The following is a 16137-nucleotide window of genomic DNA, read 5'->3' as shown; positions in this document are numbered from 1 at the left end:
CTGTAAAGAGCATGAGTTTCTGTAGTGTAGTGGTTATCACGTTTGCTTTACATGCAAAAGGTCTCTGGTTCAAAACCAGACAGAAACAGATTTATTCTATTCATCACAGATGTTTACTAAAGGTCAACAAGGGTTCTGTGGTGTCATGGTCTGTACTCTGAATCCAGGTATCTGAGTGCAAACCTCAGTTGAAATTTTCATTCTTTGCATCTCACATCATCAACTTTGGAACCTCAAACTGAAACAAAGCAGAGAAGTTCAGTTCCTGTAGTGTCGTGGTTATCACGTTTGCTTTACACGCAAAAGGTCTCTGGTTCAAAACCAGATAGAAACAGTTTTTGCAGGTTATGCATCTCTTGGGGTGCAGTGAGACAATAAGAGCCTTCCTCTTTTGTGATGGTTCATTTGCCAATCGACTTCAATGTAGGCTTCTTTGAAATCGAAGCTACATTACTTCAATTACCAATTGAAGTAATGTAGCCCCCCAGCATTTTATAGGTTGATGATTGACTTAAAATAGGTTTTGAGCACGAATTGACTACAAACTAAATTTCAACCAAAGGTTTGTATTCAGAAAGAATGTTTTTAATTAATTGATTTCAGTTGCCTCCGAGACTAAATCTTTGCGTAAAGTCTATTATTTCTGCCCATGTGACTTGTTTTTATTATTTGTTTTCTTACCTTTAAACACTGATTTAAATATTGTAATTTTTAAACTGAGCAGTAATTTTACATCCATGGAAACTCAATGTAATATTTAAAACTTCAATACATAAAATCAGTTATTTAACAATATGAGGTGGTGTTTAATTCATTTTTAACATTGTATTTTATACATTTATGCTAGAGGTGCCCAAGTCTAGTTTTCCAGAGCTACCATCTGCAGCTTTAGATGCATTCCTTCTCCAACACACCTGGACCATTGACTCATTATAAGCTTCTACAGAACTGAATGAGGGAAGTCAACCTTTTGTCTGGGGTGTTTTAGCAGGGATGCACTCCTGATTTGTACCGTCAATGTGGCCCGTTGAGGGGGGCCAATATGCTGAAGTGGCCCTCGGTGAAATTGAGTTTGACACCCCTGCTCTAAAGAAATAAATCCATCAGATGTTCTCACACAAGACTTAATTAAATAATGTTAGGAAAAAAGTAATTGTTTTTCCAATAGTTTTCTTAAACTGGTATAAAAAATACAAAGTCTAACTTAAAATTAACAATGTTCTTTCATATAAACTTAAGGAAATTATAAAGTTAAATAAGATAATTACCATACAATATTGCCAATATCAAAAATGTTTGCATATATTAATTGGACTGCAGCACTTATGAGGGAATCACATGTCAGTGTGGTTTTAAACCTCCAGATTTCTGGAAGAAACACCAGCATTCATCAGAATAGCACAGTGGGGCAAATGCTTGTTTGGGAGTGAGCTACAGGTCAGGGTGATGTCACAGAGGCGTTCCATCCTCAAACACTTGGGTCTCATCAACAAAAGTGATTAAAAGTCAAAAGACCAGCAGAAAAATACAAAAAGTTGGTCAGTAATCCTGTGATTTTTTAAAAATTGAAGGTTGAAACATATCTAAAAGAAATTCAATGTGCCAGTTTTTTTTTAAAGAAATCTAAATAAAAATAATGTGTCCACATTGATAATGTTTAACTTTCTATGAGAAAACAAACTTCTTGACTGTTTATCAGCAATTTAAATCTAAATGTGCCAGAGCTGTGAGTAGTTTAGGGTTTAACTGTGCTGTTCATCAAAGCGTGACGTTAAACAAGGTGTTGCTCTGTCTGTGGGGTTGTGAGTCACCTTCTGACACGTCTCAATGAACTCTTCAATAGTCACTACCCCGTCTCTGTTTTTGTCCATTTTCTGTTGGAAGAGGAAACAGAACCTTAGAGAGGATAAACACGTCAGGACCATTTTGAGAAGAATACTTTTTTATACATTATGTTAGCATAAAATTGGGTGTTCAGAACCTGGAAGAACTTGTCAACGTGCTCTGATGGCGCATCGTCCCGTACGCAAGGGTACGTGTATCGCCCCATCATGTCATAGATGGACTTCATGATTGCAAGCATCTCCTGAGGAATAAAGATGGAGACAACATGAACTATTCACAGTCTAATTCTGCCACCACGACACACTAAAAAACTCACATAAGTAGAGATTTATATGTAAATAAACAAGTTTTACTGCTAATCTTTGCTTTGACTTGGAATACTGTATTATTTTCAAACTATAATGTTTTTAAAACATCTTTAACAATGATAAAACAAGGAAAAATAAAACATAAAAAATAAAAGTAATAATAATAACAGGAATTAGAAATAATTAATAGATTAACTGATGTGGATTAGGTTAAGTACAGGTATAAACAGTGTAAAAAAAATGGAAGACGGAACCAAATTATGATACTTAGGTTCAAACTGGGGTAAAAATTAAACAAGAGGTGAAGTTTATGCAGTCTAATCAAGTAAATGATATTAAGCCAAGAAGACGAATAAGAAGAAACAAAGAAAACTCTTCTTTTAAGAAGAAATAAATGTCTAAACTCGTCTACAGTGAGTTGTAATGCTCTTGGAGTCCCCCTGCTGGTAAGCAATCCCCATGCAGCAGACTAGTAGTTTGCTTCACGACAAATTTGATTTAAGAAAATCCAAGTTTTTTGTTTGCGATGGACAAAACAACCGAATAACAAAGTTTGACTTAGAAAAAAATAATGTGGCAAAATTAATTGAATAAGCAATTTAAAATTACTTCTTTATGTGAAAATATAACGTACTCTTTCTTTGATACCGAATACATAAGCAGTTTATGGGACTCTGCAAGATTTACTGAAATTATTGGTGGGAAAAAACAGAAAATAAAACATAAAGTGTTATTGAAATACACTAATAATATTTTTTCCAGTTATTTCAGAAAGGCCAATTCTGGGCAAAACCCTCTGTGTACTGAAAACAGAACTTTTCCTGTTTTCAATTATGTCAAAACATTTCCTCCTGTATCCAGCACACACCTCTTTGGTGATGTAACCGTCCTTGTTGATGTCGTAGAGGTTGAAGGCCCAGTTGAGCTTCTCTGTGACTGAACCTCTGAGCAGAACTGACAGGCCAATGACAAAGTCCTCAAAGCGGATCGAGCCGTTTCTGTTTATATCGAAGGCGTTGAAGAGGAAGTGGGCGTAAGTGGATGCGTCTGCGGACAGAAAGAAGTCTTTGATTGGTTTACTGCTTTTACTGGCAGAATGGCACACAAAGGTACACATCCAGGATAGATATGATGGAGAAAACATCAAGGGAAGAAGTTCGTTAGTGTGGGATTGGAATACTTTTGGAATAACTTGTTGGATTCTGCAGGATTATTAGATTTTGCTACTTTTACTTTTTTCACCAATGTTCTTTAACAAACTTCTCAGGAATTCAGAGAAGATCTGTTTATTTTTACACTGAGTTTGAATTACACAGATCAACTCTTTACCAATTTAGTAACTTCTGGTTAAGCTGGTTGCATAAACATTTGAGTAAAAGGGAATATATTTAAATGGACACAATAATTTCAGATTTTCTAAATTTTTAAACAAAATTCACTTGTCAACAATGGTGTACAGGGACCCAAGCTATCATGAGCTGAATTAATTGATAAAGTACCATTTTCCTAAAAACCTGAGTATTCTCTTGTATCAAGAGGGCTATCTTCCCATAAATGAAGCACATTCAAATTTAACCATCTTTGTGCCAGCTCTATTAAATACTGACCAAATAAACAAAACATGCTGGTTTTCTCAACATTATGTCTTAAACTTAGACATTTATAAAACAGAATAAGCAGGAACATGCTGCTGATGAATAGAAAAATAAAAGGTGAAAAGAAGAAACTATAGGCTCTGTGAACATTTAATCCCCCATAAACAGATATTCATACAGAAGTGCTGTCTGTGGTTGCAACTGAAGGCGTGTTAAAACTTCACATGAAGTGCATTAACGCACGACAACCCCAAAATCAAACTTGCTTATTAGTATGTCCGTTAAATTTTTTCCACATCTGACCCTCCTCGCCTTCGCAGCAATTTCTGATCAAGTGGTTGTCGCGACCGTCATTTAATGTCGGCTGAATAAGCGTTATTTACCCTTGTGCGTGCGAGGACTAAGCCAAGGCAACTGATAAGTGACATGGGTGTGGGGTATGTTGGACTCCATTTGTAAACACAAGGATTAACGAGCTTGTTGAGTGATTATATTTCAAAACAAAAACCCCATAAATCTCGAATAATCTTCAATTAATCTTGTATTCCACACCGGACTCTGTTTTGACCGTTCGGTTTTTCTCTATTGGTCTGAGACGGCCACCATCTTTAATTCTGTATCAACTGCCTCCACTTAAGAATGACCAGCAGTTGCGCCCTCTGCTGGATGACGGCCAAACTACAATAATAAAAGAAGATCTACGCGGAAGTTATTAGTTAATAGATTGGACCTAATTTTAATCTAATAAAACATCGATTGACAATTAATCATACGTCAATTAATTGTATGAATCTCTACTGTTTTAAGTTTCACATAACATTTCAGTAAAACAAAATTAAAGGAACAAAATGGGAAAAGGTTAAAGGTGTATGAATATTATTTAAATAAGTGAAGACCTTGAACACCCTCCATTTCACTGCACTCATATTTTTACTTACAGTCCCTGAAAGGACAAGAAAGGAGCGATGGTTTTAGAGTCTAACCTCCTTGGGGAAAGAACTGAGAATAGATGGATTTGAACGTCTCCTCATCAACCAACCCACTGGGACACTCCTGCAGATGAAGGGGGAAAAATGTTAAAAACAATTAATGTTGCTATTAAAAGCATAGTAATGAAAGCAACAGAGAACGTCCTCGCCACAGCTTGACGTACGTTCTTGAAGCCTCGATAAAGAGACTGAAGCTCCTTCCTGGTGAACTTGGTCTGGGCCTGCAGCTGGTCCAGCCCTTCGGGTTGGTGACGCACCGTCGACAGCTCCAGGTCACTGTCGCTGCTGTCTGTGGGAGCAAGAGACGGAGGGAGGACAGGGACGGATCGACAGACAAGAAGAGGAGGAGAAGTGGTGCAGAGACGGAAAGATGAAGAGAGAAAGAGGGAGGACGGGACAGACATAGAGTGAGTGAAGGCAGGCAAACAATTGAGGGTGAGGGTGGGTTCCCACGTTTAACAGGGAGGGAGGGAAAACATGCAAGTTTAGGGGGAAGAAGAGGCAACAATCTGCTGAGAACCAAAAGGTGGAAAAAAAGGAAGAGGCGGAGGTACTTTCTTTCAGGTGGAGATCTCCTTAAACTTTATTTTTTTAGTCTAAATTTGAAGTTTTTAAACTCAATTCTCAAATTGTAGCTTTCTTCACACATGCTCAGAGAAAGCACGGCATAGCTAGGAAAAAACAAAAAGTAGGGAAGGTTTCTCCAGGTAAGCTGGGTTTCTCTCCATACTCACCATCTTCAGACAAAGAGAACAGAGGAGGAGGAGGAGGAAGAGGAGGAATTGGTGTTGACACCGAGATGGATTGAAAAAGAGTAAATGGAGAACAGTAGGAGAGTGACAGTAAGGAGAAGGAAAACAAAACAAGAGAAAACAAGTCAATTCGGGTCAGATCCTAAGAGGTGTAATGGAGAGGAGAAAATGTCCAGTTCAAACACCCAGCAGAGCAGAAACTATCACACACTGTGAAACATTAACCAAAATCAACAGAGAGGAACCAAGGGTCGGATTTTACGTCACATCAGTTCATTCCTTTTGGGTTCATTTGGTTCAATGAGAACCAAATGAACTGAATTACGTAGGTCTCTGATGTTGCTTAATCTGAAAATCTGGATCCTTTTGAACATAAAATGTATTTTTCCATGACATGAAACACTCATTCTTGATCTCAGGGAGCTTTAACTTATAGAACACCTTCTACAATTATTGTCATTCCTGATTAAGATGTATTAAAAGCATTGAAATCAATTTGTCTTTTTTTGCAGAAGCATCAGATTACACTTCAACAATTCAACTTTTTATTTGATTTCATTCATTCTGTGGGGGGAAAAATCACTTGCTGAGACTTTAAATGTTTTTTTTATGAATATTCAGTATCCAGAAAAAAAAACCCTGCATGCAAATGGTGGACATTCCTGCAAAAATAAAGCGAAATAATGTTTCTATAAATTTTATTACAAATTTACATTGTCTATCACAGTCAGTATGAACTTTTGACTTCAATCCATGATGTTCTGCTTCCCTGCAGTATTAAAGCTCATTTGTCTAAGCCACAATTCAGAATGAGAAAGACAAGAGAACATGCCAATCAAGTAAGAAAAAACAAATCAAATTTTTTTTGAAGTCTAGAAAAAGTTGCTACTAATCCAACCTTGGGAAAATGTACATTCAGTCAAAAACAAGCAAATAAAAAAAGCTTAAACCAACTAGAGAGAAGCAAGGCTGGATGACAATCAAAGCTGCTCTACAGGGGGTAAAAAACAAATTGTAAGAGAGCTGCGGCATCCTGAAGTCATGTCGTCTCCATAATAGCTTTTGGATGCTGCCCATTCACCAAATGATTGATTCAGAGAGAAAAAGGCTGTTAGCACCTCAAAGATACATGTGGTTGACTAAAACTGGAATCATGCTCAGATGAAGCCAAGATTGGACTTTTTGGCAGCAAATGCTTCGATAGATTAAAACATGTGGAGCAGCACCTGATGCTCACTACATGGTAGAGGATCTGTGATGCTGTGGGCCCATTTCTCTTCAATAGACTAGAGGAACTTAGAACTTAGTTAGAGCATAGGATCAAAAACTCTTTGAAACACCAGAATGTTTTATCCACCAACAGCCGTAAAAAAATCTTCAGACAGTAAGTTAGATTCACCATCCTTCACCCTGTAATTCCTTAAAAAACAAACATTTAAAACATATTATTACCAAATGTCAAGAAAGGTATCCAAGATATGCTGCTGAAATCCAGCAAAGCACATATTTACACACTGCTTAAACACAAAGTATTTTTAATCTAGTGTCCAACGGAAATATCTTAATACGCTTGAAATGGGCTAAAAACTAACTTACAAGTAAATTAAAGATATGGGAGGTTGTTTAAAGTCAACAATTTTTTATAATTTTGATGAAAAAGTTTTAGTTCCATTGGCAGGTTATTTCACTTATGACATGGGAAACATGTCTTATTATAAGTGGAATAATCTTACAGTGGAAAGTGAAATAATCTTACAGTGGAGGTTGTACTTCAAAATTAATATTAAGAAGTTATTGACTTAAAACAACCTCCTATGTTTTGCTGAAAAGTTACTTATAACTTAGTTTTGTCTTATTTTAAGTATAATAAGACATTTTGACTAGGAACTATTCCAAAGATACCTGGTAAGATTTTATGTTTTATAGCAGTGTATTTTTGTATGTTTGTGCACATAAACTCTTTCCGCTATAGTTACCATTTTCTTTTGCTTCAGACCCATCTAACAACTTTCCAACAAGATAAGATATGAAACAACAGTATTACTTGTTATACCTTTAGTATATTTGCTTTGAGGTCATATCTTAGTGTTTCATGACGCACCCTGGGGTCCTGACTTTATCTCTGTGGATTAAAGCAGCCATCTACCCCCGTCCTCTCCTCCTGCCCCTGCTCTGCCCTCTATTGCCCCATGTTGTTGCCTCACCGGTCTCAGTGATGTCGATCAAACCCAGCAGGTGCAGCAGCTTGAGGAACATTATCACCAAGCAGACAATGCCGACCGTCTGGAGTCCCTCCGTCTCCCATCTCACACTCATCCTGCCCTCTTCTTCTATTTTTCTTCCGTCTTCAGTCTCTACTTATCTCGCCTCTACATCACTGATTAATTGTTCCACCTCTCCATTTCTTGAAATGTCCCTTCTTCTGTTCCTCTTTCCTGTCTTTGACAGCGTCACTCACTTATTGCTCTTTTCTGCCATTCTGTTACTCTATCTAGCCCTCCCTCCCCTACTGACGTTTTATTTCAGCGTAGCTTTTTTCCCTCAGACCTCTCTTGCGCTTATTTTAGGTATTTAATGCTTTCGTCCAACTTTTTTATTGAAGCTTTATTGATCAAATTAATGTAAAACGACAACAAAGGAGTGGAACATATTGGTGTCCTGCAGACATATAAAAGCTTGGACACACTGCAAAAATACAAAATACAAAAGCATTTTTTTTCTAGTTTCTAGTGCAAATATCTTAGCATTCTTGAAATAAGACAAAACTAACGTACAAGTAACTTTTCAGCAGGATACAGGGGCTTGTCTTAAGTAAATAATTCCTTAATATTGGTCTTTTAAAAAAGGATAGTTCCACTTATAACATGGGAAAAAATGTTTTGTTATAAATGAAGCATAACTTATAATATAAGTGAAATAATCTGCCAGTGGAACTAGTACTTGTTTTAATCAATATTAAGAAATTATTGACTTAAAACAAGCTTCTATATCTTGCTGAAAAGTTACTTATGTTAGTTTTGCCTTATTTCAAGTGTACTATTTGAACAACAAAAAAATAAAACTAGACAAAAAATACTTGATACGATTTTGTGCTTTTGTAGTGCATCTTCTTTTGATGCAGGTTAAATTATTTATTCTTATTCCTCTAGCCAATTAAAAATCCTTCTACAGCCACATCCAAAAAAAAAAAAAAATGCTTATTATCCAGCAAAGCATCCTAAAGATTGAATCCTACAACGTCCTATCTGAACTAGTAATCAATATCTTCAAAGGAACAATGCACATAGTTTAAGATAGAAACCCATTTGTCTTTAAGGAGGCAGAGGAGAGAGACAGAGGTCAACAGGTGTCCTGAATCTCATTTTTCCACTCGGCTCGTTGATCCACTTTCTAATTGTTCCCTGGTCTCCCTCGGGGTCTGCAGTACAAATTTAACGTCGCATTTACTCATTGGAGTTCTGCCACAGTCACTCCTGTGTGATGAAGTGACGCTGTGAGCTCCCACGGGCCGCGTGACACTTGTTCTGAAACTTACGGCGCTCTTTGTCTCCCTCTAGTGTTCATTAACTGAACAACAAAAACAGTAACATTACATTTCTCTGACTTTATTTTGAAACCAGAGGTGAGTAGAGTAACCAAAAATTGTACTCAAGTAAGAGTAGCACTACATTAACATATTTCTCTGAAGTTCTCTCAGCTATCCAAGGAATTACTCAATAAATAATTAAGTAAGTTTCTTTCTTTCCTTCTTATTAAAAAGTATTTGGTAAAAAAGTTACTCATCTAAACATCAATCATTAAACATTTAAAAATCACATTATCAGATGGATCAAAATGTAAAGTTATGTGGATATTTTTTTAATCTTAAAGAGAAAAATAAAAAGAATTCAAATAAATAACAGAATTATAAAATAATAAAATCAAACAAAATTTCCAAATCAATTTCTTTCAATATAAAACTTATAAAGCATTAACAAAAACTGCATCTGTATCTGCTGAATTTTTGATTAAAACAAGCTTGTTCTTTATTCAGTGCAGTTACTCACAGCAGTTTTACTCAAGAGTAGCAATACTTCATAATAAAGTTACTCAAGTCAAAATAAAAAGTACAGCGTAGTAAAAATATCACCCTAAAATAGCCACAACAGACTAAAACAACAACCTCGTTGCAGCAGACCCACACTCAGCTGTGCAGAGAAACATAAAGTGAGTCCTGTGGGAGAGTTATCAGTTCCAGTTCAAAACAAAAAAGTGATCATATAAGCATCTGAAGAAAGCATCTAAAACATCGTTTGACACAGAGCCTCTGATAAAACCTTGATGCTTAAAATGTAAACTAACTCCATGCCACAGTGTCAGACATATTAGTGTCAAGCTAAACGTGAAAACCTTAAACACAGTTATCCATCTCAAAGCAGGACTCTGGAAAAGGAATTTATATGGCTGCACTTTTACCTAAAATGGACTGAAATGTTCTGTCAGGCAGCTGAAAAGTTTACAAAAAGTGACCCTTTTTACATGAAGTGAGAAGAATCACATATGTTTTCAGAGGAGTAATTTCATAATGAAATGAATTTAGCTTTATTTCTAAAGCTGCAAGAGAGAGGATTTGTCAATACTGTGTGCTGTGGACATGAATCCCATTTATTTCTAACCATTATATTCTTCTATGCATTGATACTGAAGGTAAACAAAAAGATACAGTTTAACCTGTAAAACTGACTTTTTTTTCCTGCTAAACAAATAAAACTGTACAACATTATAAACGTGAATGCATATCCAAATTTCAAATGTGTTTGGTAGAGGCTACTGTGACTTGAAAAAGTATTCATGCTTCAATTTTTTATCACAATGCATTCACAAACTTCTTTACTGGGATTTTGTGTCAAAGGGCAACTGAAAGTAAAGCTTTAATGTAAAGTAAAAGAAAAAACAGTGCAAACAACAAACCTGGTTGGAAATAAATAAATGTTTGGTAACATTAATTATTTCAAAAAAACCTCACAGACCCCAGGCACTGAGCTGTTGCCTGGCAACCCAAGCCCAGCCCAGCCCGTCACCTAGCAACCCAAGCGGAATTCGAACATGTTTGGTCAGTTAGTTTTAGTTTAGTAAAGATTTTGTTAAGTGATTTTCCAGTTCAAAATAAAAGTGATCATATAAGCATCTGAAGAAAGCATCTAAAACATCGTTTGACACAGAGCATCTGATAAAACATCTATTTTAACCCATAGACCTTTCCTAACCTGTTCAAGGAAGTCTTCACAGAGCAGCTGGATTTACACTGAGATTAAATTAGACACACGTTTCAAATCCATTTGAACTGGATTTTATTTGAGTTGTTGGAGTAAAGGGTTTTTTTCTTTCCTTTTTACTATCCTACGCCATTTTGTGTTGACATATCACAAAAATCATACCAACAAAACACACTGAAGTCTGTGGTTGTAATGTAACAAGGTTCCTAAGATCACAGTTCATTTTCTGTTAGATTTGTTAGATTGTTCTCAAAGACTCAACCTCTGGTTAGATATAATGTCTACAAAAATCAATCAACCATGTTGGTTAGGTTATGGTCAGGGTATAGACTGTTCATAGACACCGTCTGAAAACAAGATGCTTTAATGGAGGCAGGAAGTGATGGGATGTGAGCTGAGTGGACGCCTCCCTCCTTAACTTTCACTGCAAGGTTAAAACATTTAAGATGAAGTTGATCGGCTGGTGAATTGTTCTGTCGGGGAGATGATGAGGAAAGATGAAGAATGGTGAAAAACGATGATGGGAAAATCTGAATGGCAGGTCAGTGTCCTTCAGGGTCCTGGTGGAGTACTCAAGACTCCATATTTAGGTGGCCTCAGAGAAAGCCTGTTCGATACTGCATGTATAATTAATGTGAAGTAATGCTAAACTGGGGAGCATGGCCAACTACAAGAAGAAGAGTGAGCTACTGGAGCAACTGGAGATTGAGAAGGGTGATGAATAATGAAACGACATTACTGGTGTTTTTGTTGAATTTACGACTTTATGAAGCCTCGGCCATTTTAGAGTCACTAATGCGCCGACTGGAGCCTTCCGGTTTTAACCGTCTTGGCACTCTGACATATTGGCTTTCAGCCTAAAACTCTAATCAAAGGGCAATAATCAATCAGGGGATCAAATTTCTCAGTTACAGTCCCAAATGCACACAGACAGTCCAGATTTTGTGAGGAAACCCAGATTAGACAGAAGAGCCATTAACCTTTTCTGCTGTTCTGAACCTGCAGACGCACAAACGTCTGGAAGCTAAAAATACCAAAATAAATCAATTAAAAGGACCTGAACCAATAAATAACCAAACTAATGCAGATCACTTTTAATAAAGCATACAAGGTCTTTCTCATTAAATCCTATTTACTTTTATTAAGTTAATGTATTTTTTGTGGAGATTCAGATGATTAATGTAAAGTAAAATTAAACTATTCTCAATTTTATAATAACTGCTCACATAACTGCTGAGATTTAGCATTCAATTTTTAAAAAATATGCCTGCACTATCAAAACTGTTAGGTGAAAATATAGTTACATTAGCATTTTAATACTAAGGTATTTTAGACCACTTTCTTGTTGTTCACATACGAGATTAAAAAATAATTTAAAAAATCTGCCTTCTCCAACTTTTTGACAACATCTTCAGAGCCTGAGGTTTGTTTGCGACCAAGATATTTGCATTTAAAATTATTTAAACATTAATTTGGTAGAAAAGACTAATATTTTTCATATTAGGTTTACAAAATGGAAGGGTGAAATAATCTGGTCACTTTATTACTGATCAAATGAATTAAAATGTAATCTTTATGCTTCATCAAATACCTCAAGTTCAGGTTCTGTTCAGTTCCGCTCTGTTTATGCTGCTCGCCGCTCTATACTGCCACCCTGTGGCCATCCGGCAAACAACGTTGCATAAAATGATGCAGTGAAAAATCCTCCCTCCGGAAGTGGGATTGCCAGCCAGATGTTTGCAGCTGAGGATGTTTTCCACTTTTAAAACTTCGTTAGGAGGTTTGATGTTCTTTTAAGCAGAGACTGGATGAATCAGGTAGCAGGATTATTAGCACATAATCCGACAGTGAGTCGTTCCCGTTTCCTCCAGTTTCAGGCTAAAGTGTTTGTATGAACTGATTCATTTTTGAAGTAATTGTAAATATACTTTACTACTATTCTTCTTTTGTTTTAAATGTATTTTGTTTGCATATAACTACTTTGTTTATTCGTTTATTGCACTACGTTCAATAAAGTCAAACTACTAAATGCTGATTTAATATTCCTAAAATTATGGCCTAAGTTGTTTGCAGCCAAAAATTGATTTAGGGAAAAAAATGACTCAGGCCATTATTTTGGAAGGAGATGATATATTGATCAACATTTTACTTACTATTAAAGGCAACACTAAATATACCATGCCTGGCAATATTTCTTGTCATGTGAGAAAGATAAACTGATATTATATATAATCATCACACATACGGTGATATATTCCAAGCTTTTTCTTTTTGTAATTTTTATGATTATTGCTTATGATTAGCAAAAATACAACATTCAGTGCCTCAGAAAGTTAGAATATCGTGAAGAAGGTCATTAATGGAAACTCATGGTGTCACAATAATTAACTAATTAACTCAAAACTCCTGCAAAGTTTTCCTGAGTTTTTAAACGGTTTCTCTCTCTGTCTGGGTCAGTCGGCTACACAATAATGAGGCATCGTTGACATCCTTCACAAAATGTCACTGCTGAAGAAGCCGGTTGTTCTGTATCCAAGCATACTAACAGAAAATTGAGTGGAAGGAAAAAGTGTGGAAGGGAAAAGGAGAACCGCAGCTGTGAGAGGATTGTCAAGTGAAATCATACAAACTCTAGAGATGGGTTACAAACGTCACGAGTCAAGTCGCTTCAGAACCAGAGATGACGCCAACTTCATGCTTCCCTCTGCTGACGAGCTGCATGAAAATTCTGATTGTATCTTGCAGCAGGACATGGTGCCTGCCAAATGTCCCATAAGCTGCTTCCTTTACAACCACGAAGCTCCACAGGTTGATCGCCTCCATGCCATGCCGCATGGATGCAGTAATTCATGCAAACAGACCCAAACCAAACACTGAGAGCAAAGAACCGTAAATACTTTGAAAACATCCACTTTTGAGCCATCTAATGTGCAATTCGAATGTTTTAAGACAACATTTTTAGGTTTTCTATAACTGTGAGCCATAATCATTAACACTGCAAAAAATAAAAGTTTTAAATATTTTACTCTATGTGGAATAAATATCTATAAATGATAATTTCACTTTCTGAGACGACTGGTAAGAAATATTACGCTTTAAATTTTTAATATCTACTAGTAGATTAATATATCCTGTAAAGTTTTCCTCATTTTAGAGCAGCCCAGTCAATGTGACAACTTGAATCTGATTGTCAAGGTGAAATTATTAAAAATAAGAAAAAATCATAGCAATTATTATCAGATTTTGATTGATAAAATTCAATTAAATTCAAACTTTTTTAACCCACTCCAAGTCTTTAGCTTCACATCATACAAACCACAGCCTAAAAAAATAAAAATAAAGGAGTGAGTAGAAGTACAAATTTATTCTTACATCTGTAGCATCATCAAATAAACTACTGTTCATGTTAACCTGGTTTATTTGATAATTTGACCAAATGTTATGTTTATTGCTTGTTTCATAATTGGTGACTATAAATTTGACTTAAGAAGAAAGTTTATCTTTCACCAAATCTGGAAACAGCATCTTCCTGTCATAACAATTTACATTTTTACAAAAGTATAAAAGATATTTAAATTTAACAGACATTTTCCAGTCTCAGGATCTCTGTGTTATAAATATTTAAGTTATTGTTGCCAGCTGATATTTAGGTCTGCTTTACCTTCAAATGAGGAAATGGGCTCCAGGATGCCGAACTGCTTCAGAACCGCCATGAAGAGGATGACAACCACCCCGATGGCAAACAGCTCCATGCCCTGGATGCCCATAGCTGGAGGTCAGAGGGCGCCCACTCAGGGCCCAGTCTGGACACAAACGTCTGACTTCCCCCCACCTTGGACACCAGAACCGAGTCCCACTGAGTCTGAAGCAGATGTTTCTACCAGGGGTGAGGCCTCGGGTTGGGAGTGGGGTAAACGTGCGGCGTGAGAACCAGATGGGCTGCTCTAATGTCAACACTGAAAATATCTGGAAGCCGACATATATGGAAAACCTCCGTCAGCGAGCCCACAGGGGAAAATGGAGTCTGTGTGCTGAGCCATCTCTCAGAGTGCATTAAAGGTTCGCAATCACTTCCCTTACTCACTTCCTACAACTCTCGGCTCGAACAGATACTATCACTGCTGCTCATGTTTACACAAACGATCCCCGTCTCAAGGAAGGATGAGAACGCCATCAAGGGGAAGTGAAGAGTGCAGCAAAGTGCCAGCGTCCATTTTCACGACTTGTTGCCCAGACAGAGATCTTTCGAAAAAACACAGCATGCTGTGAACAGCAAACCAACATAAATTACCCCATTATAGACCCAAACCAGAAACCTTCTACAAACCGAGAACAATCTCACTTCCTGGTGTTGCAGCAACCACTAAAGCATCTCCAAACAAACTAATCAGACTAAAGAACTTCTCATCTAAACAACCCAGGAAGCCACTTCAGTAATCCAGGCGCTAAGCCTCCAGATTCAGCTGCTGTCCAATTCAAAGTGCAGATATAAAAGCTCACTTAGCGGCGTCCAGGCGGAGACGTCCCGAGGAGCGGAGAGGTGCTGCAGGGAATGGAACCCCCTCCCCTGAAGTCGATCTCCTCTTCCTCCCTCTCTGCAACGTCCTGAATTATCGTTTTACAACTCCTGACTTGAACCAATCAGCCGCCTCTTCAGCTTCACATCCACCAACGTCTCTGGTTGAATCTACAAAATGTTTCACACCTTTTAAACCTTTTCACGTTTTACAATCATGAACTTTAATAAATTGACAGAGGAACAAAAAAATGGACAATTATAAAGTACAAAAAAAGGACCTAAAGTAAGAGTAGGACTACTTCAGCATATTTTTACTCATGAATGTCTGCAACTGGAACATTTTAAAGTGTAGCTTTTCCTTTTGTTGTGCTTGTGTTGTTTTTTGTTTCTTCTAATTTGTTTAAACTGCCTTGTTGTTGAAGACGTGCTAAATAAATGAAACTTCTTCTTTGTGTTCTCAAGTAAACAGTAGCCATCCAAGAAATTACTCAAGCAAGAGTAAAAAAGTATTTGGTAAAAAGTCTCCTCAAGTACTGAGTCAAATTATCAATCATTTAATATTTAAAATTTACATTATCAGATGGACCAAAGAATACATTTAAGTCAAATTGTTTTTAAGGATAAAAATGACAATAATGCATATTAGTAACAAAAAATAGCAAAATCAAACAAAATACATTTTCTCCAAATCAGTTTCTTTCAATATAAAACTTATAAAACTTTAACGAAAACAGAAGGCGTGCTGCATCTTTGGTGAATTTTTGTTTAAATTAAGTTTGTTTTTCATTCAGTGGGTAGAAAATCCAGAAATGTTACTCGAGTAAGGGTAGAAATACCTCATAATAAAATTTCTCAAGTAAACATAAAAAGTAGC

General features: G+C 36.5%; 2 protein-coding genes, 1 long non-coding RNA gene and 1 other non-coding gene across 10 annotated transcripts in view; 2 read left to right on the top strand and 2 right to left on the bottom strand.

The window, feature by feature from the left end:
• Positions 1-16137, bottom strand: part of LOC103145867 (lymphocyte antigen 6 family member D) — a 670619-nt gene that overhangs the window by 380077 nt on the left and 274405 nt on the right. The gene's annotated exons all lie outside the window — the stretch shown is intronic.
• Positions 1-16137, bottom strand: part of kcnip3b (Kv channel interacting protein 3b, calsenilin) — a 44291-nt gene that overhangs the window by 4335 nt on the left and 23819 nt on the right. For 3 of the 7 annotated variants that reach the window (XM_007563485.2, XM_016677131.1, XM_016677132.1), the window contains 6 exons: positions 5472-5474; positions 4902-5026; positions 4732-4801; positions 3022-3200; positions 1982-2086; positions 1812-1874 (listed from right to left, as the gene is read on the bottom strand). In XM_007563485.2, the coding sequence (XP_007563547.1) occupies positions 1812-1874; positions 1982-2086; positions 3022-3200; positions 4732-4801; positions 4902-5026; positions 5472-5474 (545 nt within the window). Of the gene's footprint in view, positions 1-1811; positions 1875-1981; positions 2087-3021; positions 3201-4731; positions 4802-4901; positions 5027-5471; positions 5475-7693; positions 8146-14405; positions 15286-16137 lie in introns of those variants that run through there. The other 4 variants (XM_016677129.1, XM_016677133.1, XM_007563487.2 and 1 more) reach the window with 3 other exon arrangements.
• On the top strand, positions 16-88 carry trnav-uac (transfer RNA valine (anticodon UAC)). The gene has a single exon. It is a non-coding gene; the product is annotated as a tRNA-Val (tRNA).
• On the top strand, positions 5256-11706 carry LOC107837515 (uncharacterized). The gene is made up of 3 exons (XR_001663531.1): positions 5256-5522; positions 5570-5573; positions 11694-11706. It is a non-coding gene; the product is annotated as an uncharacterized LOC107837515 (long non-coding RNA).

This window comes from Poecilia formosa, unplaced genomic scaffold, assembly GCF_000485575.1.
Source record: "Poecilia formosa unplaced genomic scaffold, Poecilia_formosa-5.1.2 Scaffold148, whole genome shotgun sequence".
NCBI lineage: Eukaryota > Metazoa > Chordata > Actinopteri > Cyprinodontiformes > Poeciliidae > Poecilia > Poecilia formosa.
This window is presented reverse-complemented; position numbering and strand designations above follow the sequence as displayed.